The sequence below is a fragment of the Phacochoerus africanus genome, chromosome 13 (genome assembly GCF_016906955.1).
Source record: "Phacochoerus africanus isolate WHEZ1 chromosome 13, ROS_Pafr_v1, whole genome shotgun sequence".
Classification (NCBI taxonomy): Eukaryota; Metazoa; Chordata; class Mammalia; order Artiodactyla; family Suidae; genus Phacochoerus; species Phacochoerus africanus.
The window spans coordinates 42,139,507-42,163,831 of record NC_062556.1 but is presented as its reverse complement, the minus strand read 5'-3'; the positions used below and the strand labels follow the sequence as shown (position 1 = coordinate 42,163,831).

Sequence of the window (24,325 nt, the reverse complement as noted above, 5' to 3'; positions counted from 1 at the left end):
AGGGGTCTAATCGGAGCTGAAGCCGCTGGCCTACACCAGGGCCAGAGCAACGCTGGATCTGAGCCGCGTCTGCAACCTACACCACAGCTCACAGCAACGCTGGATCGTAAACCCACTGAGCAAGGGCAGGGATCGAACCCGCAACCTCATGGTTTCTAGTCGGATTCGTTAACCACTGCGCCATGACGGGAACTCCTGAGAGAGATGTATTTAAATTGTACTAAGTAGTTGCTATGTCAGGTTAAACCACAACCACCAAAGATATGAAGATTAAAAGAAGTCTTAGAAATTATCACGTTAAGTGAAGTCAGTCATACAATGAGACACCAACATCAAATGCTTTCACTGACATGTGGAATCTGAAAAAAAAGGACACAATGGACTTCTTTGCCGAACAGATACTGACTCACAGACTTTGAAAAACTTATGGTTTCCAAATGAGACAGTTTGGGGGTGGGAGGATGCACTCGGGTTGTGAGATGGAACTCCTATAAAATTTGATTGTGATGATCATTGTACAACTATAAATGTAATAAATTCATTGAGTAATTAAAAAAAAAATAAAAAAGAAGTCTTAGGAATTCCCATTGTGGATCAACAGAAACAAATCTGACTAGCATCCATGAGGACTCAGGTTTGATCCCTGGCCTTCCTCAGTGCGTTAAGGATCAGGTGTTGCCATGAGCTGAGATGTAGGTTGCAGACGCGGCTCAATCTGGCATTACTGTGGCTGTAGCGTAGGCCAGTGGCTACCAGTTCCAATTTGACCCCTAGCCTGGGAACCTACATATGCTGTGGGCATGGTCCTTTAAAAAAAAAAAAAAGAAAAGAAAAAAGTCTTAAAGAAGTGATATATAAACTGATCTCTGGAGTTCCCTTGTGGTGTAGAAGGTTAAGTATCCTGTATTGTTACTGCAGTGGTGTAGGTTCAACCCCTAGCCCAGGAATTTTATGTGTTGTGGGAACAGCCAAATAAATAAACAATAAACTAATCTTTTTAAGGAGCATAAATTTTTTCATGAGAATGTTAATGTGTTGTCAAAGTTTCATTAAAAATCTATGTGTGTGAAAGCTATAGAAGAAAGTAGTGTGATACATTGAAAGAAAGTGGAATTACTTGGTATGGCAAGAATTAAAGCTTGTACTAAGAGGTATTAAAAGTTGAAGAAAGTATCAGATCATATGGGAACTTAAAACCCATGATATATTATTTGAACTAGGAATGTAGAGAAGACTGGGAGCTGCTTGGCAGCAAGCAGAATTTATGATGTAATAACATTGTATTGGCACATAGGTAGGCATTTTAAAGTGAAAACAGATGGGTAATTTGGGGGGTATTATAGCTTTTTTAAAGTTAATTCACCATCTAATTTTCTAGAAGTAACTATGTCCCAGTCCAAGAGCTAAGTTATTTCTCTACAATCCCAGTATTTTTTAGAACAAAAATAGGAAAATATGCTTCATCTCAGATTTGTTTAGTACAGAGCAAGCAAATGAATGCTATTTAGGCCTGAATTGTTTAGTGCAGGAGGAGGAATGCCTGTTGGTCTGCAACTCAGATAAGAAATGAAAACTAAAGCTAAATAAAGCCACAAAGAAAAGACATTAGTGCCCTTGGCAAAAGAATTTTCATTAGATGAGCGGTTGAGGAAGTAAGATTGCAATGGATTGAGTAGCATTCAGAGGCTTAAGGATTAAGATAATAAGTTCAGAGGATACCTCCAAGACATACGCTTAAGAAAAGAAAAAAAGAAATAGTTATGGCTTGAGTAATTCATGAGGTTGTTAAGTGAAAGGACCATAAAATGCAAAGAGGTGAAAAGGCAATTTATTTGGGGTCTTAGAATTACAAATAGAGTTTCACAAATTTTATTATGGGAAACCAGAATAGTGTACACTGGAGGCCTTCCCCTGGGGGCAATCTTCCAACCACAAATAAAGACTTCACCAGGTAGATTTTGAAACCAAACATGTGGTTACCAAAGAGGAAACATTGGGGGGTGCATAATTTAGGGGGCTGGGGCTGGGGTTGACATATACACAGTACTGTATATAATAGAGACCTACCATATGGCACAGGGGAAACTACTTAATACTGTGTAGTAAACTCTGTGGGAAAAATATCAGAAATAGAGTATATATACATATAAGTGTAACTGATTTACTTTGTTATGAACCTGAAACTGACTTTTTAAGTAAACTATACTCAAATAAAATTTAAAAAAAAGAAAGACATAACCAGATGGAACACAATGAAAGGAAGGGTCAAATGTGAAGTTAAATCATTGGTCAAAAGGATACAACCAATATCCACTGCAGCATTATTTACAATAGCCAAGACATGGGAACACCTAAATTTCCATCAACAGAGGAATGGATAAAGAATATATGGTGTATATATATATACAATGGAATATTACTCAGCTATTAAAAGAATTAAATAATGCCATTTGCTGCAACATGGATGCAACTGGAAATTATCATACTAAGTGAAGTTAGACTGTGAAAGACAAACATCATATGATATCATGTATATGTGTAACCAAAAAAAATGAAAAAAGGATACAAATGAAAATATTTACAGAATGGAAAGCGACTCACAGATGTTGAAACAAACTTATGGTTACCAAAGGGTACAGGTTGTGGGGAGGGATGGACTGGGGGTTTGTGACTCACATATGCTCACTGTGGTATATGGAATTATTGGCCAGCAGGGACCTGCTGTATAGCACAGGGACCTCTACACAATATTCTGTGACTATGTTGTAAACAATCCGAAGGAGAATGGATATTTGTTTATGTATAACTGAATTACTTTGTTTACAGTAGAAATTATCACAACATTGTAAATCAACTATACTTCAATAAAACTTTAAAAATAAAAAAAAACCAAATCATAAGTCTATTATATTTGAGTAGCCTAGAAGTCTTCCTTATTGGAAAACAGAAGTGTTATCATAAGAATAGGTTTTTGATGTTGTATAGTGAGATAAAGGTAGGTGTTTAGAAGCAGAATCTGATATTTCCAGATAATTTCAGGGTCCTACTGGAGCAAATGTTTTTTGTAGAACTATTGGGAGTGGTGGTGGTTATTTGGTTCTATTGACCAAAGGAGGAAAGAATGCTATGGGTTATAGTAAATGAACAAGATAAACTAGGAGAGTTAAACATTTAAAATTTGTCCAGTGAAATGTGTACCTTTAACACTATATAATTCCAAGGGAATTCCCCAAGTAGGAATAATCTTTTTTCAACAGTATTTTGGCCACCACAAGGGCAAAGGTTCATCTGAAAGGAGAGGATTCTCCACAATGGGAATACATGCAAACCATCACTAGAACATATTTGTATCCTTGAAGGGAAGACAGATGGACAAAACCAGTCACCAGATAGTAAAGGAACCAGGAAGCAAAGGAAAGTGGCCTCGAAAAGTATGGATAAGTTTTTCTGGGTTATATTTAGGACAGATCCGACATTTTGACACATGCTTCAACTGTGAGGAAGGTTTACAAAAGTGTTGTTTTCCTCAGCTATTATTCCATCAGCAACCCCTGCAAAAAGAACATCACAGCTCTGTGGCCCCTATCAAAGCCTAGTATGTTCATCAAATGAGCATCCTGCAAAAATCCATTTCTGTTGATTCTTAGCATGCAAGTGCCCATCTTTCATACTACCCTTTGAATCTCCATATCCTTCCAAAGCAGCCAACATAGTGTAAACAGAATGACTGAAAAGAAGATGTTCCTTTATGGAACCTAAATCTTATAATGCTGCCACCTTTGCCAATTGGTTCCCCTTTCATTCTTCAGTGTTATCTTTGGAATGCCCTAGGAAGTTTATTACTGTCAATTATTTGTCAGTAAAGTCTTAACAAAAGTGGTCATTTTTATTTTCATTTCCCACTGAAGTTAAGAAAACTTTTAAGAATTCCAAAGTCATGAGCTGCTCCAAAAACTTACCTGCTAATGGTGTTAGTGATCTTAAGTTTTATGTACCCATGATAGTTATAGATAGCTGATGAGCCAAATTGACGAGATCAGGAGTGATCATTGTTTCCCAGTTGTACCCATTTCATCAGCCATTCAAGTTTTTCATCTAATACTCCAACAAAGTTTGAATTAAAGAGGATTTGGGCACTGTTTGCCTCAGTAGGAACAGTTTTCTCAGAATCCTGTCTGTAGACATGAATATTTTCACTAGGTCTTTGTGTAGAGGACTGAATTTTTCCCTTGGTGAAGGAGATGGGAAAAAGCCCAAGAAACTGTTTCATGAAGGGCTCAAGATAACTGTGAAGCTAGTGCCACCATACTGATGTCCTTTCTTTGAATATTATCTAAAGGGTAAACCAGCCAGCAATCATTGGCCAGTGTCTGGCTTGGCTTTCTCTAAGATGCTCATTATTTGATACAAGTTAGAGAATCCTGGATCATACATTTGTTATCACAAGGTTAAATTCTTCTGAAAGGCTGAAGAGGTCCTCAGTGGCCTTGGGAAATTCCTGAATTATGGCCCATATTTCTGCAGGGGGCCAAGGTCTATATTCTACTAGATGGCTGGTGCCATCAGGGTTGAAAGTAATGACAATGGGAAAGATTTTTGATGGTAAGGCAATTAGATAGGGAGATTTTGGAGGAGGAACAGGAGGGTCGGAAAGATAAAATGACAGCTAAGCAAGTTCTGGATAAGCAGGCACTGAAGGAGAAGGAGAAGAAGAGGTCTCTTGAGCCATTTCCAGAGCATTTAGATGAGAGCGAAGATATTTATTTGCAGTAATGAGCTTATAAACTGTATCCTGGAGTGAAAAAAATTAAGATTCACCAAACTTTTGTGTTTCCTGAGTTCCTTGGAAGGCTTCAGTATATCAATTGAAATAGGCTTCCCACTGTATTTCTTTAGTTTCAAACCATTAACTTCTAATTGTGCACAAAAAAAAAAAAAGATCATTTTGGAATTTCAAAATTTCCCTATTGTGGCCACATCTATTTTATATCATCTCTGGGATACCATTACAATGTAACTAGGTAAGCACAAGAGGCAGCCCCTTACTTTGTGCACTTGTGCCCAAGAGGAATTCTAGGCATGGGAGAATCCTCCCTTATAAGAGTCTTAGGCTGCAAATATCCCATTATAGTGCACTCAGTGAAAGAAAGCAACCTGTTATGTGATCCATCCAACAAGACACCCAGGAATAAAAGCCTAAATCTCAACCAAGTAAAGAGACTCAGGAACAAAAGGACTTACGATGCAGGCCCAGGGCCACCATGTAAGGGATCTTGTTCAAATCTCTTGTTTACTAGGGAAAGCTATGTTTTCTTAGGCCAGATAAATCTGGTTCTTAGCAATTATTCATCAGCTTTAATTTAGAGGGTTCAGCAGAAGTCCAGCATGGGCAGCAAGCATGGATGTAGCCAGAGCATATCACAATCACTTGTGATGTAGTTCTATTCACAAGGTCAAGAAAAAAATGTTATTCATTTTATTGTTTTATATATCTTATGTTGGAGAAGTCTTAAGCATGTTTAAATTCTGTTGGGAAGAAGTCATATTGGAATTAAATTATATTTTTTAAAACTGGGAGCTTTATATTGTTGGGTCACAATAAGAATAAAAATTACAATGTTAGATCATATTATCTGAGAAACTCTCAGATTGCAAAGAAACTATAAATTTTATTTAGGTTGAAGACATAAAAGCTAGATAGTAACAGCAATAATCCAATGTCAGATTTTTTTCATAATACTCATAGGAAACATGGTAAAGATATAATCTCCATTTCCTAAATTGTAAGATGTCATTTGTTAAAATAATAAGCCTAGATATGTGATGGGAAGAAGATTATATAATGAACTGTAGCTTAAAAATCAGAAGAGCCCTGAAACTCCTTTTTATATCCTGAACCCAAGTGCAAGGACAACAAGCCTTAATCAAGTCTAAGATCAAGAAATGATTTATGAGGAAATGTGTAAGCACTGTGACAATGACTTTATAGGTAGAAAATCAAGTCAAACCAGCATTACTATTTCTCTGCAAATCAACTAGTCTTCAAGAACAGTGACTTGTTTTCATATGGAGAAATGAAGCATGGGAACTTTTAGGATAAAAATCTGGGAGTCAACAGGAACTCTGTATTGAAAAAAACATTTTTTTTTCTTGTTTCTTCTTGTCATGTGGACGTTCCCAGGCCAGGGATCAAACCTGTGCAATAGAAGTGACCTGGGCTGCTGTATTGACAACACCTGATCCTTAACTCTTCTGCACCACGGAACTCCTAAAAAAATCACCTTCGAACTAATATCCAGCTTTCTGTTCTTTTAAGACTTATTCTCAAATTACTTTCAAATTCTTCAGAAAAGACGCAAGTCGACATCACAATCGAGAAATGCTAGTGTACCTGGATTATGTAAAAGATGGCTATCTTGACAGTAATTAGCTTTTTGACCTTGAATTAATCCTGTCAAATTCTATGTCCTGTTTCACATCTCACCAAGCTTTAAAACTGAAAGTGAAAGCAATTCGATTTATTGTACTATTTTTCTCCAATATTGTATCCATCACAAATTGAGTGTTTTGAAAATAAAGTATATTAAATTATTTTCCCAGTAACACTTCCCAAACTATGAAATTCTTAGTGAAATGTAAAACTTTCGCCCCTCAATAATATATTATCTAACTTGTTGGAAATTGACATAAGGATCTGAATGGGGTCTTTATCCCAAGCCTCCTTTATAACAATCTGGAGCCATTTTACAGAGTTGTCTCTTATATCTTGAATTTTATATGCTATTCATGTGGGCTGATACCAGATCAGAAATATCAGGATCTTAATGGAGGTAGTCTTGCTGTAAATCTCAAGCTACAGTCCCAACTCGATTCTCCTTAGTTATATGAGAGTCAATGGTATTATGCTCATTTTTGATTTAAAAATTCATCTTGTAGGACATTTTGTGACTTTCTGTTCAGTGTGTTAATGTCTGGAAGAATTCTACTGTTCTTGCCACATATGCCTCAGCCTGAATTCCTAAAATATATTCTGGGAAATGACCATATTCCTGGGTTGTAATTTACAAATTTCTGAAAGAAAAACATATGATATAGCAAAACTTCTATAGTTTTAAACATTTAAAAGAAAACGTGTAAAGTCTCATGAAAATAACCGTATCGTGTAGACAAATATTGTAGATAACACAGAACATAAATGATTTTAATGGATCTAGATTTGCATATTTCTCTGTAGAATTTTTAGATCCTATATGTGCTTAAACATCTTCTGGAGGTGTTATCAGATATATTTTTTTTCTTATCTAACTTTTATGGAATTTATTTTTTATTTGCTTACATTACATTGGCAAGACCTTCAGAAAAATGTTAAATAGAAGTGGTACTAAAAGCTTTCATTTTCAATCTAAAGGAAAAAGGGATTCAACAAAATTTGATGTTTGCTGTATGAATGAATGAAGTGGCTTTATGTAATTAAAACTGTTCCTTAAGTCCAACTTAGATATGATACATTGTCAACTATATATTTGATATGTTTATTATTTCTTTTTTATATACATTTATGTATTTGGTTGTTAATATTTTGCTTATAATTTTTCAAAAATGTTTAAGAGAAACAGTGGCCATTAATTTTCCTTCCTTGTAGCATTGTAACATCCTTTTCAGGTTTTGTATAGAAAGTCGCCAGATTTCTGTTGTTATTTGTTTTTTTGTTTTTTTTTTTTTGGTTTTGCATTGGTTTTACTATGATAGTTTTCTTTATCATGGAATGTTCAGTGAATCTTAAATCTGTGTCTTGAGGTCTTTAACACATTTTTGAAAACAATTGACCATTATTTCTTCAGATGGCTTTTGCCCCATCTTGTCTTTCCTGTGCTTTTCAGACTACAATTACATAGATTTTTAAATTTCTTACCATGTTTCATTTGTTTTCCAAACTATTGCTTATAGATTTTTGCTTCAATATTTTTCTACTTATGGTTCTTTTTTTTACCATAATTTTTTAAAATTTTTATCTATTTACTTATTTTAATTGTTTTTTTTTCCATTGTAGCTGGTTTACAGTGTTCTGTCAATTTTCTCCTGTACAGCGAAGTTAACCCAGTCAAACGTACATATATGCATTCTTTTTCTCACACTATCCTTCATGCTCAATTATAAGTGACTAGTTATAGTTTCCAGTGCTATACACCAAGATTTCATTGCTTATCCATTCCAAAGGCAATAGTTTGCATCTATTAACCCCAGATTCCCAGTCCACCCAACTCCCTCCCCTTTGGTGACCACAGGTCTGTTCTCCAAGTCCATGAGTTTCTTTTCTGTGAAAAGGTTTATTTGTGCTGTATTCCAGATATGTGGTATCATATGGTATTTGTCTTTCTCTTTCTGATTTACTTCACTTAGTATGAGAGTCTCTAGTTCCATCCATGTTGCTTCAAGTGGCATTATTTTGTTCTTTTTATGGCTGATAGTATTCCATTGTATGTATATACCACGTCTTCTTAATCTAGTCATCTGTCAATGGACATTTAGGTTGTTTACACATCTACTAAATAACTGTGATCCATCCATTTATAGTTATCTGTAGCTCCTGAGAGCCTGTTTCTAATGACTATTTTTCCCAAATTTTATTTCTTTATAGACCTGCTTTTTTTTCCTTAAGGTCAAGTATTATATATGTGTACAAGAAATCATAGAGTATGAATGAGGTTATTTCTTTCTAAAGAGGATTTATTTTGACTGTTTGTGAGCATTTCCATTAGAAGATCACCTTAACGCACTTGGGAATTTCGTTGATTCAAATCTAGGTTTCAGCCTTTGTTTTAGCTTGTCTATTTTCAGTTCTCCTGATTTCTAGGATACAGTCCTTCAGGGAGTTGAAATTCCATTTATTTACCAGAACCCTGTTCTTGCTTGTCCTTTAACTCGAATTTTTTTTCTTTCAATTTCTGTTTAACTTCTCAACATCCCATAAACTATTTTCTGCTTATCTAGCATGCTTAAAAATTAGCAAATACTGTGAGGGGAAAAGTGGCAATAATAGCCTTACCTGAACTTTCCTTGATGGCTCCTGGTTTGCCCTCAAGTATCCACTCTGAAGCCTGTAATTCCAGTATCCATTCCTCCTCCAAGCTCCATGGTACCAGCAGAGGTCCTGCTTAGTTGCCACATTATTAGTTTCTGAGCTTCTCAGACTCTAACCTTATGGTGTACATAGTTAGTAGATGCCTTGAGGAGGAAAGAAAAAGCTGTGTAGAATTTCGAGCTGATTTCCATGAGTTTATCCTTATTCTAGAATCTTGTTCTTTCAGATCCTGGCTGCCTTAGTAGCTATAAGTATATTAAAGAAGTTATTTTAATATTATATGTAACATTTTGTGGTGTGCTTTGTGAGAGGTTTAGCCAGTACCAATTTATTGTATTGTAAGTAGAAGCAAATTTTCCATGTTGCTTTCTGTCTTGAAATAAGCCACTTCATCATTATTGTTAGGTATTTAATAAATTTTTATTTTTAAATCATTTTAGATATGTATTATCAAAACACTTGATTGAGCATGCTGAGTTTATCATGCACCTAAGTATACTGAGTCTTCTTATATGGAATATGGTACCTTAAAGTCTTCACTATGAAGTGGTCTATGACATTAATAAACATAGTAGGTAAATTGAAGTATCACGCATTTTATAAAATAATCCTAAAGTTTCTCACATGTGTGTTTATATATGTGTATATGTATACACACGCAAGATCAAAACATCTATTAATAATGAGTTAATGCATTCTGTATGTTTTTGTTTAATTAGTTGGGTGTAGAATATGAAAAAAATTACTTTCACATTTGTGTTAATCTTTTTTATAAACTATGTTTTATAATTTCTCACAGTAAAAATCTCCTACTTATGTAAAGCAGCATTTACTATAACCTCATAAGAGTAGTAATTTAGAGTAGTATAATTAGATGGAATTAGATGGTCTATCTTGATGTCAAATTGATTAAATTAGTAATTACTTTTAGAATAAGCATGTTTGTAATTTACCATTTCTGTGACTTTTTTCAATTTTATTAATTTACTGTTGCAATAAATACAGATAACCTATCTTTTAAGTCTCTTTAGCATGAGAAAAAATTTACAATCCTTATATTGCTTCCTAGCGTTCATTTAACCCAAAATGGTTTTTTTCTGATATATTAACAATGACGAACATTCTAAAACTCAGTATGTAGTTCAGAACAATTGGAAACATTTTATAAACCCCATATATATATATATATATATATTTTTTTTTTTGTATGGTTTGCAGGCTGTCAGCAGCTAGCCATTCACTAACACCTCAGAGTGATATGGACTCCAGTAGCTCTGAAGAATTCTATCAGGCCGTGCACCATGCTGAACAAACCTTCAGGAAAATGGAAAGTTACTTGAAACAACAGCAACTCTGTGATGTTATCCTGATTGTTGGAAACCGAAAAATACCTGCACATAGGTAAAGTAATCTGCCTTTATTGGAAATACTCATTCATATGTTTAGAATGAGAGTCTGTTATGTATATTGCAAAATATTCTATGATTTGAGAATTAAGGATCCACATTTCTGTGAATTCCCTCATAGTATAGTGGGTTAAGATTTGGCATTGTTACTTCTGTGGCTCAGGTCATTGTTCTGGTGTAGGTTTTATCCCTAGTGTGAGAACAGTGACTGCCTGCCATGTGGCAAGTGCTGCCAAAAAAAAAAAAAAAAAAATTCTAAGAAGGCTTTGGTATTATCAGGAGAATTATAATGGCAAGAAGAAAGTAAAGCTAATATAAATTGTTCCAAAATAAAACTTCCTCTAATAAGAATTAAAAAATACTCAATTTTATTGATTCAGAATCATAGTAAGTGGAAATCAATTTAAACTGAGGATGATGTAACCTACTGATTTTCTGTCAAAATTGAAAGGAAATCAAGTTATCTTGGGTAGATATTGTTTAATTGTTCAAGTAGGAAATTCAACATATTTAAGTGACATCTTTATTTTATGTTTATTAAAATTCTTTGATTTGTGGTACACTGATATTAATGGTAAGGCCAATATATTTAAAGACTAATACACTTTTAAGCACTCTTTATATACTTATGCTTGATAATTTTAAGTTACATGAAGTGGATATCTGATTATTTCCCATGATTATATTGATTTGCTATCAGTTTACTTTTGAAAATTCATTAAATTGAATGTTGATTTTATTCCCATTTTTCTGTTTATTTTTTGAAAATTTAAATAAGGGAATAATTTTAATTTAATTTTTTGTTACTGATTATTTTATATATTTGATACAAGGGTAAATAGCCTTAGAATACCTTGATTTATGTCATTTAATACCATTAATACTTATGAATAAAAAAAATAAATTAACTGTGAATAGTAAGTATTTTCAATGTAGTACTCATCCCATGTTTTTTAGTTTAAATTGTATTATCTAGGTAATGTATATACACTAAGTGTGGATTATTAAAAGATTCCCAGAAAACTAAGACTGTTTCTACTATGCTAGTAATATTAAAATGTGGTTATTGAATTTGAACCAATACATTAGAAATGCATAAGAACATTTGACATTAACTAACTAATCCACACCATATGGGGTTTAATCTATCAACTAACCATGGCAACCATGGCAATGATTCTTTTTCTTTTCTTTTCTTTTCTTTTCTTTTTTTTTTTTTTTTGGCCATGCCTGTGGCATGTAGAAGTTCCCAGGCTAGGGACTGCACCACACCACAACAGCTACCCAAGTGCCTGTAGCAACAATGTCAGATCCTTAAACAACTACACCACAATGGAACTCCAGCAACAACTCTAATATATAAAATTCACACTTATATTTCAAGAATTGCTATGAACTTTCATTATTAGCAATAGAGTAACTAACAAATAGTCATCATTATTGAGAAATCCAATATTGTAATATATGTGGTGAATAAATTATTTTGAGCTATCATATAATAGCATGTAGATAAAAATTCTATTGTAAGATTTTTAATTTGAGAATGTAGCTAAGTTTATTTCATTTAAATTACTTATTAGTTAAATAATTAGATATACATTTGTGTAAGAAGATAGAATTCAATCAACTCAAAAGTATATTAACACATCAAATGCTGATTCAAGAACAGAGATTTATAAAATTTGTATTATAAGTTTTTATTGATAATGATTTAATATTTCTCATTTGAAGCATTTTTGGACAATATATTGAACAATTGTTTTTTTATTATTCTTCTTTAGGTCATTAATATTTTTTCTAAATAACTTGATTAAAAATCATGCAAGCTTTGAAGATAATAATCCATATGACTAAGAAATAAAATTGTTTCTTGGTTTAGATTAGCCTAAAATATCTAAGCAATATATTACTTTTATACATATTTTATATTTATAATTTTTTAATTGTTTTTTTTAGGGCCAAACCCATGGCATATGGACGTTCCTAGGCTATGCATCTTATTGGCGTTACAGCTGCTAGCCTACACCACAACCATAACAACATGGGATCTGAGCCACAACTGCGACCTACACCACAACTCACAGCAATGCCAGATCCTCAACCCACTGAGCGAGGCCAGGGATCAAACCTGCAACCCCGTGGTTCCAGGTTTGATTAGTTTCTTCTATGCCACGATGGGAACTCCAATATTTATAAATATTTTTAACACATATATTTTATATATTTAGAAAATTTTAAGTTAAATATATTATTGTCATGTCAACCTTCTATACTTTCCTTAATATGATAAGAATGATTTTACTCTATCCATTAAATTCATTTAAATAAGGATTTATATTTTATTATTCTATAGTCTAAAACTTTAGCACAATCTTGATAAAAGTAAATCTTATAATTATATTTTGAAGTTAAAAATATATTAACAAATATGTGGGAAAATATTTATGGGACACCTGTGAAAGGCAAGAAATGTTTCCAGTAATAGCATGTACATTGAACTTCCTGATTTATACTCTCAAAAAATGAACTGACTATAACTAGTGCAAAATTAAATTGTTGCCTTAAACAAATACTCATCTTAGCAATAATAGAAATGAATAAATTCTTAAGTTACACTTTTATATTTTGATTAGTACAGTTGAGTGTTGTCTTTGGCCATACACACACACACACACACACACACACACACACACACACACACACACACAGTGCATATGTATATAATGTTCCAGTCATTAGTAGTGAAAAATATGGGACTATTGAATAATTTTAAATAATAAAAAAGAAATTACTTGCATTAAGATCTACTGCTCCTCCAGGAAAGACATTGCAAGCCACTGCTATAAACTGTCATTCATAAAGATCATATATTTTTACTTTCATATTAATTCAATTGTCATTTGAAATTTTCAAAGCAAACTCTATTTAAGTTAACAAATTATGACCATTAAATAGATCTCCATAAAACCTTTAGTTTATGTGATGGTTTTGTTGTACATATTTTTTTATCTTATGTATATCACAACTATTAATTCATTTATGAAATGCATGGCAGTATAGATATATAGATATGTTAGGTTATTATTAGGCATGTTTTTAAGTAGATTAGCTCTGAAAGACTAACAATGCTTAAAATGACATTAACACATTTTAAGCATGAAAATTAATCACATTTTGATTTTATCTATGCTTTAGATCCTCAGAAAAATTCCAAAATTAAAATAGACTTCTCATAAATGGCCTGGAATAATTGATTAACAACAAGTGAACCAAAACTTTTGAAGGTAAATCTCTGAATACTACATATAGGAATTTTTGGTAGGTAGGCTGGGATGTCAGATGCTGAAAATTAGACTGACAAAATCATGTTAGTAATTGGACAAATTTTCAATAGTAAAAGAAGTTTTCACTGCCAATTCTTTTATAATGTACAGATATATAATAAAATACAGTTAAGCTTTTGAAAGTTTTTTCTCCCTTTAGCCATTACAAAGAATAAATTCATTGGTTAGAAACAAAGGGGAAAATCTTAACTACTAACGATCTCTGAGTTGGAAATAGTGTTATTTATATGCGTAGAAATAGTATGGAAGGATATATGATATACAGTCAACAAAGCTTATTCGTAGGGAGAAGGGCTCCTTGGCAGAATAAAGGGAGGGCTGATATTATTTTTAATGTATAAATATATGTCTTCTTTGAACTTCTGAACATGAACATTTTATGATAAAATAAAAACTTAAGTGAAAATGAAAATGATATGTGATGAGGACAAAAAGGATTTTGCTCTATAGACCAAAAAACTGAGCATTTCATAAAATATTACATTCTATTTTCATTTTTGTGCAAGTTTGATAATGAATTTAGTTATTTCAGGAATATAGTTATTGTTTTAATGTTCTTTACTAAGCACTAGTATTAACAAAATAGTTGAGCTAAAAGTAGGAACTGATATTAATAGAAACATGTTTGTTTATTTATTTAAATTCAAATAATTTTATTATATTTATAGTTATACAACCATCATCACAACCTAAATTTAGGACATTTCCAAGCCAAACCCCCAGTCAATTGCCCTCTTCAACCTATTTCCTTTGGTAACTATAAGTTTTTCAAAATCTTGAGCCAATTTCTGTCCTGCAAATAAATTCATTGTATCATTTTTTTAGAGTCCGCACATAAGAGATAGCATATGACATTGGGGTCTAACGGTCTGACTAACTTCACTAGCGTGATAATTTCTAGGTTCATCCATGTTGCTACAAATGCCATTATTTCATTCCTTTTTATGACTGGGTGATTTTCCACTGTGTATATAAACCACATCTTCTTTATCTACTCCTCTGATGATAGATATTTAGGTTGCTTCCATGTCTTGGTTATTGTATACAGTGCTGCAATGAACATTGGAGTACATGTATCTTTTTGAGCCATGGTTTTCTCTGGATAGATGCCCAGGAGAGGGATTAATGGACCACGTGGTAATTCTATTTTTAGTTTTTTGAGGAATTGCCATACTGTTTTCCATAGCAGTTATACCAACTTAGATTTCCACCAAGAGTGTAAGAGGGTTCCTTTTCTCCACATGGTCTCCAGCATTTATTATTTGCAGACTCTTTGAGGATGGCCATTCTGTCTGGTGTAAGGTGGTACCTCATAATAGTTTTGGTTTGCATTTCTCTATTAGTGATGTTGAACATCTTTCCATATGCTTTTTTGGCCACCTTTATATGTCTTCTTTGGTGAATTGTCTATGTAGATCTTCTGCCCATTTTTTGATTTTTTTTTTTTGTTTGTTTTTCTGGTATTGAGCTGCAGGGGGTGTTTATATATTTTGGAGATTAATCCCTTGTCAGTAGTTTCATTTGCGAATATTTTCTCCCATTCTGTGGGTTGTCTCTTCATTTTGTTTAGGGTTACTTTTGCTGTGCAAAAATACTTATGTTTAATTAGGTACAATTTTTTTTTAAATTAGTTTTTTTTTTTTTTTTGTCATTACTGTAGGAGATACTGCTGGACCTGAGAAGATATTTCTGTGGTTTATGTCAGAGAGTGTTTGGCCTGTTTTCCTCTAAGAGTTTTATAATATCTGGTCTAATATGTAGGCATTTAATCCATTTTGAATTTATTTTTGTGTATGGTTTTAAGGAGTGTTCTGATTTCTTTTTTTTTACATGTGACTGTCTAGTTTTCTCAGTACCACTTATTGAAGGGACTGTCTTTTCCCCATAGTATTTTCTTGCCTGCTTTGTCTTAGATTAGTTGAAAGTAGGTTCATGTGCTTAATTCTGGGCTTTTTATCCTTTTCCACTGATCTGTATTTTGGTTTTTGTGCAAGTACCATACTGTTTTGATAACATTAGCTCTGTAGTAAAGACTGAAGTGAGGGAACCTGATTCCTCCAGCTCCATTTTTCTTTCTCAGGATTGCTTTGGTTATGCTGGGTCTTTTGTGCTTCCAAACAAACTTTAAAATATTTTGTTCTAGTTTTGTGAAAAATGTTCTCAGTAATTTGACAGAGATTGCATTGAATCTGTAGATTCCCTTGGGCAGTGTAGTCATTTTGACAATATTAATTCTTCCAATCCAAGAGCATGGTATGTCTTTCCATCTGTTTGTGTAATCTTTGATTTCTTTAATTAGTGTCATATTTTTCAGAGTGCAGGTTTTTTGTTTCTTTAGGTAGGTTTATTCCTAGGTATTTTATTCTTTTGGATGCAAAAGTAAATTGGATTGTTTCCCTAATTTCTATTTCTGATCTTTCATTGTTAATATATAGAAATGCAGTCAATTTCTGCCTACTAATTCTGTATCCTGCAACTTTATCAAATTCATTGATTAGCTCTAACAGTTTTCTGATAGCATCTTTAGGATTTTCTAGTTATAATATCATGTCATATGCAAACAGTGAGAGTTTTACTTCTTCCTTTCCTGTTTGGATTCCTTTTTGGTTTTTATTGCCTTCACTAGGACTTCCAACATTATGTTGAATAGTAGTGGCAAGAGCTGACATCCTTGTTTTGTTCCTGATCTTAGTGGGAGTTCTTTCAGATTTTCACCATTGAGAATGATGTTAGCTGTGGGTTTGTCATATATGGCCTTTATTATGTTGAGGTAGGTTCCCTCTATGCACACTTTCTTGAGGGTTTTTATCAGAAATGTGTGTTGGATTTTGTCAAAAGCTTTTTCTATATCTATTTAGAGGATCGTATGGTTTTTACTGTTTGTTAATATGCTGTATCACACTGATGATTTGCACATATTGAAAACTCCTTGCATCCCTGTGATAAAGCTCACTTAATCATGATGTACAATCCTTTTAAAATATTGCTGAATTTGGTTTGGTAGTACTTTGTTGAGGATTTTTGTATCTATATTCACCAGTGATATTGGCCTGTGATTTTCTTTTCTTTTTTTTTGTAATATTTTATCTGGTTTTGATATCATACAATTAGTTTGGGAGTGCTCTTTCCTCTGCAATTTTTCGGAATAGGTTCAGAAGGATAGGTCTTAATGCTTCTCTGAATTTTTGATAGAATTTGCCTGTGAAGACATCTGGTCCTGGACTTTAGTTTGTTGGAAGTTTTTTTTAATCACAATTTCAATTTCAGTACTTGTGATGGGTCAGTTCAACTTTTCCATTACTTCTTGGTTTAATCTTTGAATATTATACTCTTCTAAGAATTTGTCCATTTCCTCTCTGTTGTCAGTTTTATTGACATATTATTTCTTGTAGTAGTCTCTTATGTTCCTTTGTATTTCTATGATATCCATTGTAACTTCTCCTTTTTTATTTCTAATTTTATTGATTTGAGTCCTCTCTCTTTTTTGTTTGATGAGTCTGGCTAAGGGTTTATCAATTTTGTTGATCTCTTCAAAGAACCAACTGTTAGTTTCATTAATCTTTTCTGTGGTTTTCTTCATTTCTATTTCATTGATTTCTGCTCTGATATTTATTATGACTTTTGGTCTCTAACTTTGGGTTTTGTCTGTTCTTTTTTTTCTAGTTGTTTTAGGTGTATAGTTAGGTTGTTCACTTGAGATTTTTCTTGTTTACTAAGGGAGGATTTCATTGCTATAAACTTCACTCTTTGAACAGCTTTTGCTGCATCCCATAGATTTTGGATTGTTGTGTCTTTGTTGTCATTTGCTTCTAGGTATTTTTTATTTCCTCTTTGATTTCTTCAGTGATCCATTGGTTGTTTTGTAGCATGTTGTTTAGTCTCCACGTGTTGGTGTTTTTGCTGTCTTTTTCTTATTGATTTCTGGTCTTATTGTGTTGTGGTTGAAAAAGTTGCTTGATATGATTTCAGTTTTCTTAAATTTACTGAGACTTGATTTGTGGTCCAAAATGAGATCCTGGAAAATGTTCTGTGTGCACTTGAGAAGAATGTGTATTCTGCTACTTTTGGATGGAATATGCTATACATATCTATAAAGTCCATCTGGTCTAAAGCATCATTTAAGGCCACTGTTTCCTTGTTGATTTTCTGTCTGGCTGATCTGTGCATTAAGTGGGGTGTTAATGTCCCCTGCTATTATTATGTTACTTTCAATTTCTCCTTTCAAGGTTGTTAGTGGTTGCCTTATATATTGAGGTGATCCTATGTTGGGTGCATATATATTTACAATTGTTTTATCGTCTTCTTGGACTGATCCTTTGATCATTATGTAATGTCCCTATTTATCTCTAATAATATTTTTTATTTTAATGTCTACTTTGTCTGATATGAGTATTGCTACTCCTGCTTTCTTTTGATTTCCATTTGCATAGAATATTTTCCTCCATGCTCTCGCTTTCAATTTGTAGTTGTCCCTCAAACTGAGTGGGCTTATTGAAGATAGCATGTATGAGGGTCTTATTTATATAACCCTTCAACTAGTCTAGGTCTTTCAGATGGGACATTTAGTCCATTTAAATTTAAGGTAATTATTGATATGTGTTCTTATTGCCATTTTATTAATTGTTTTGGATTTGTTTTTGTTGGCCTTTTTTCTTTGCTTCTCTTGTTCTTTCCTCTTGTGCTTCGATGACTATCTTTAGTGTTGTGTTTGGATTGCTTTCTCTTATTTGTGTGTGTATCAATTGTAGATTTTTGGTTTACAGTTTCCCTGAAGTTTTGATATGGGGTGTGTGTGTATAAATTAATATATATATATTAATTTGTTGGTCTCATAATTGTAAATGCATTTCCAGTATCCTGCATTTGTAACCACTTCTGGATCTGGTAGCATATTTGTGTGTGGATGATCTCCCACCTTTACTATATATATGCCTTTTTTGGTGATCCTTGCTATTTGTAAAATTTTTGTTTCCAGTTGTGGTTTTTTCTTTTCTATCTGGAGAAGTTCCTTTAGTATTTGTTGTAAAGCTGGTTTAGTGGTGCTGAATTCTCTTAGTTTTTTCTTGTCTGTAAAGCTTTTGATTTATCCTTCAAATTTGAATGATAGCTTTACTGTGTAGAGTCATCGTGGTTAGAGGTTTTTTCCTTTCATCATTTTAACCATATTATGCCACTCCCTTCTGGCCTGCAGAGTTTCTGCTGAAAAAATCTGTGAATAAACTTATTGCGGTTCCCTTGTGTGTTATTTGTTTCTTTATCCTGTCTTCTTTCAATATTTTCTCTATGTCTGTAATTTTGATCAATGTATCTTGGGTTATTCCTCCTTGGGTTTATTTCATATGGTACTTGTGCTTCCTGGATTTGAGTGAGTGATTCCTTTTGCATATTAGGGAAGTTCATTGCTATTATCTCTTCAAATATTTTCTCTGGCCTTTTCTCTCTCTTTCTCCTTCTGGCACCCCTGTAATACAGATGTTGGTGTTTTTAAAGTTGTCCCAGAGTTTTCTTAGACTGTCTTCATTTCTTTTCAATCATTTTTTTCTCTTTTCTGTTCCACATCAATGATTTCCACCAGTGTGTCTTCTACCTCACTTATTCTTTCTTCTGTCTCCTGTATTCTTCTGTTTGTTCCTTCTAGAGAGGGTTTTTTTTTCAGTCATTTTATTTTGCATCTCCTATTGCTTAATCTTTAACTCATATTTCTTTATTCAATGCTTTTTGTAATTTATCAGTATTTTTCTCCAGTTAATTTTCAAGATCTTGAATCTTTATTCTCATTAGTCTAAAGTCTTTTTCACTGAGGTTGGTAATCTCCAGATCACTTAGCTGTTTTTCTGTTTTTTTTTTTTTCCTTGTTCCTTTATCTGATTTGTAATCCTCTGCCTTTTTATTTTGAATTAATATTTAGTGCAGTATCCTTGTTGCAGAAAATAGGGTTGTAGCTCCTCTTGTTTCTGATGTCTTCCCCCCTGGTGGTTGAAGTTGGTGTGAGGGCTTGCTGCAGCCTTCCTGATGGGAAGGACTTGTGCCTCAAGAAACATATTTAATAGAGTAAAAAGAAATTTATTTCACAAGTAACTTAAATATTAATACTCTGGAGTAGGCAAGTAGTAATATTTCTCCTTACTCATGGAAAATTTACTTAGATAGATATTCTTTAATTGGAGAAGAATAATTTATCTTTTTCACTATAATAAGTCCAATATCCACCTAAATCTCTTAATCATCTTGGTCAGTTTATAATAGGTCTGTACAAACTTCAGGAAAAAGAGACAGATCCCTGAGCCTGCTAGCTTTGGTAACCCCAGGCAATTCCTTCAGCTCTAGGCAGTGCCCATAGCACCGGGTTCCTGAAGGGCTCCTGTGGACACAGGTTGCCAACAGGAGTAATCTAATACTTTAATAAGATGATGTGTTAAATTTCATTGAATCATTTTCTTCTTGAGATTGAAAATGAAATCTATTAGTATAGAGGTTAGAGGACAAAGGAACTGTAGGTAAAAGAATTAGTTAATGGATACACATTATAACAATAAGCATATTATGACATGAAAACAAAATATTAGGGGATAGTAGGAGAAAAAAGTCATGTATGTGACTGCAATTAAGTTATTAGTGTAAAATAGATTTATTTTTATAGTATATTTTATGTAAGCCTTATGGTAACCACAAAACAAAAACCTGCAGTAATACACAGAGTAAATGCAGAAGAGAATCAAAGCATACACTATAGAAAATCATCAATTCCCAAAGGACTGCAATTAAGTTATCAGTGTATGTGACTGCAATGAAGTTATCAGTGTAAAATAGATTTATTTTTATAGTATGTTTTATGTAAGCCTTATGTTAACCACAAAACAAAAACCTGCAGTAGATACACAGAGTAAATGCAGAAGGGAATCAAAGCATACACTATAGAAAATCATCAATTCCCAAAGGAAGATAGCAAAAAAAGAAAGCAACAAGGGACCTGCAAAACAGACAGAAAAAAATAAGATGACAATATAAATCCTTACCTATCAATAATTACTCTAAATTTAATTGGATTACATTCTTCAAACAAAAGGCAGAGTAGATAAATGGCTTAAAAAATAAGGCCCAAATATATCCTTCCTCCAAGAGTCTTGCTTCAACTTTAAGGACATAAATAGTGGAGAAATGGAAAAAGTTATTCCAAGCAAATGGAAACAGAAAGAGACCACAGGTATCTATAGTAATTTGATCAAAATAGACTTTAAGCCAAAAATGGTAACAAAAGACAAGGATGGTCACTATATAATGATAAAAAGGATCAATTCGTCAATAGTGTATAACAATTAAAAATATGATAATCTTTTCAAAACAAATGTTTATACCAAATTCACATGTTACATGTCAATAATGTCTCAATAAAACTGGGGGATGGAGATATGAGAAACAGAAAACATTTGTTTTGCATGTTTCCGATCATTTAGATATCATTTTAATATCCTCTTCATGCCTATTAATAATATTCTGCAGTATGTTTTCTATGCCTTGTTGGTGATGTGAAAGGATTAGAAATTGTGGTAACTTTCTTCATGAAACTTCCAATTATCTTGAGGAGGACAGTTATGGAAATCATTATACTTATAAGTAACTGCAATTGAAATAAATGGTTTTGATTCTAAGTGTAGGAGATAATAAAACAAGAAAACAAGTAACATGACAGAGTATCATGTAAGTACTTTTTAGAGAATTTATGTATAAGTTCAGCCTAGTGAAAAAGACCAAGTATGCTATTTTAGATAATTAGAATAGAATGGAAAAATAGAGTAGTAAAAAATTTGTGATTGTGAAAATTTTGGTTACCAGCTTAGGGAAATTGGAGAAATTTGTATTGAAAATTTTAGGAAATTAAGCCATAAATGTAGGACAAAGTTATTATAATAGACCTTGAAATACAGTAGAGAAATTTATATTTGAAGTGATATGTTTTATTAGAAGTTCATGTAGGTTCTTGAACAGGGCAATGACATAATCTATTCAATAGTAATAATTAAAGAAATACTAGTTAACACTCTGTGTTGATTATGTGTCATGCACTGTTTGAAGTACTTTGTGTATACTAACCTCCTTTTTTTTCTGAAAAGGAGGAAAATTATTTCCCCCACCTTTTTGTTATAGAATAGAAAATGGAGAAATTAACTCATTCAGCCAGAGTGTTCATTTAATAAGTGATAAAAATAGCATTCAAATCCATGCAGTCTAGCTACAGAGTAATGCATAAACTACAGTGGACTAATCATAATTTATTCAGACAGCTCTGAAAAATGGTACAGCTTTAGAAAATGTACAAATGATGCGCACAGCAAAAACTAGTTAATGATCTAGGAAATTGTTAGAGTTAGTACAGGCATGAAATGAGGATCATATAAGCATAGAAAAAGAGACGAGCTGAGAAAATTTTGTGAACAGTGTCATAAGTCAGGATCTCTGAAGGTAGAACTGGAGACTGGAATTCAGGTATGCAATATTTATTTAAAGAGTGATTTCAGAAGATCAGGAGAGGACACGAGAAGGAGCAAACCAAGGACATGATCTCAGCTGGAGCCTTGTTTCATCCTTAACTCCTGAGATGCTCTGGAGCAAACCTTGCTCTAGAGTGAGTCATACTCTGAGGAAAAGGGGTGGCTTTTTAATTCCTTGGTTCTACTAGGCATTGCCATGGGGCCCATTCACAGCCTGAGATTAGAATGAGGCTGTAGAAGTTGGAGGATGAGGGAAGAGGAGCAGGAGCAAGTAAAGGTGAGGCAGCTTCTGTTGGGCCAAATGTGATTCTACAGGCAAGGGTCCACTGGGCACAGTTAGGTGCCAACATCATTGGTTTTGGGGGCATAGTTGTACCTTATAAAAGGTCTGGGCACAGGAACCACAAAGTCCAATATAAGAGGAAAGATGGATTTTGTGTCATATTTGACATAAGTGGTGAAGCAAAAGACATAAGTGATAAGTCCATAATATCTACTGTGAAAATTCAATATATCATTGATGAGCTTTTTAGTGTCAGGGAAACAAAAATGAAACAGACCTCACTGGGAAGACCTTGAGTTGCATTAAAGGCACACTGGAATGCTACAGAACTATCTGGTGAGCAGTTTCCATGGGCTATAATAAAACCTATAAGAAGCTATAATAAAACCACCAGGAAAGTTATAATTAAGGCCATGTTCAAAGATGATTCTGAAACAGTGAGTCTCAAGGCAAAAATTTAGAGGCCTGAGGAAAAAACTTGGAGGAAATGAAAGAGTCAAGAAGTAAGACTAGGAGGAAAAATCAATGACCTGAGGTGAGCTGAAGTAAGAAGTCTGCACTGCCTTAGCAAAAATAGGACTTGAAGGTGTGGGAGATCTCCAGTTTTCAAAACCACAATAAACTGGTGTGGGGCTTAGAAAAGTTTAATAGCTTTGAAAGGAAATACATTTGTAGTGACCGCAATAGAGATTTTCCAGACTGGCTGCACACATTCACTTGTTTACATGTTTTTTTTGCTCCTGTTTCCCTTGCACTAATAGAAGCTATATATGCATACATAAAGATATTATTCCTGCTATGCATTACTTCCCACTTTTAACATCTAATTCAAATTTTATATGTTACTAAATATAAATGAGGTATAAGTTTTTCTGTACCCCTCTTCCTGAGTTAGTAATGTTTCCTATTTTATAGGGGAAGATTTTGTATTTGATGGTAAAGATTTCATGTAATTATTTAAGACTAAATTCTACAAGTCTCATAATATTTTCCTGTATTTGCTGTAGCATGGTTGCAAGTAAAGCCCTTATATATGTTTGATTTTAAACATTTTAAAAACCAGTTTAATTTTAAACTGGTTAACTTTGTGTCAATAAACTTCTTATGTTTTAGAAAAGATATATATCCAACTGGTTTCGGATAGCTGTTTTTCATATCAAATAATGTTATATTTAGTTCTTTTGATAAAACTGATCATTTGACACTAATTGATCTAAATAGCATGTCATAAACATTTATAGATACCTGTATTTTAACTATTTTGTCAAATTTTGAGAATATAAAAAGTTGAAATATTCATTTACTGCTTATTTAAATGTGCAGCAAACTGATAACTTTAAATATTTCTAATATTTTACTACCCTGGGCATTAATATTAATGGATGAGTTAAAATCATGAATCCTATTCTTAAATTCATAAAGTATATGTTGAAGGGATTCTTTTCAATTGAAAGAAGGGATGTCTCTCTTTGTTGAAATTAACGTTCACTATACCCTCCACTTATAAAGAAATAAAATATACAGCAGGTAAAACTGCAAAATAAATAATGGAAAATTATTGACTTGAAAATTAAAATAAAAAAATCATTTATCTCCATTGCCTTGCAATGTTAGTAGAAGCAAAAGTGCATTCAAAGTTTATTATCAAATTGTTAACCTTAGAGATGTAAGCATCACATTTAGTTTTTTGATGTGGAATATAAGATGGTCTAGGCTTATCT

The 24,325-nt window shown here is 33.0% G+C and overlaps 1 protein-coding gene across 1 annotated transcript in view; it reads left to right on the top strand.

Moving 5' to 3' along the window:
- KLHL1 (kelch like family member 1) overlaps nt 1-24,325 on the top strand; it is a 384,315-nt gene that overhangs the window by 129,634 nt on the left and 230,356 nt on the right. The window contains exon 2 of the mRNA XM_047756059.1: nt 10,301-10,483. Within this exon, the coding sequence (XP_047612015.1) occupies nt 10,301-10,483 (183 nt within the window). The remainder of the gene's footprint in view (nt 1-10,300; nt 10,484-24,325) is intronic.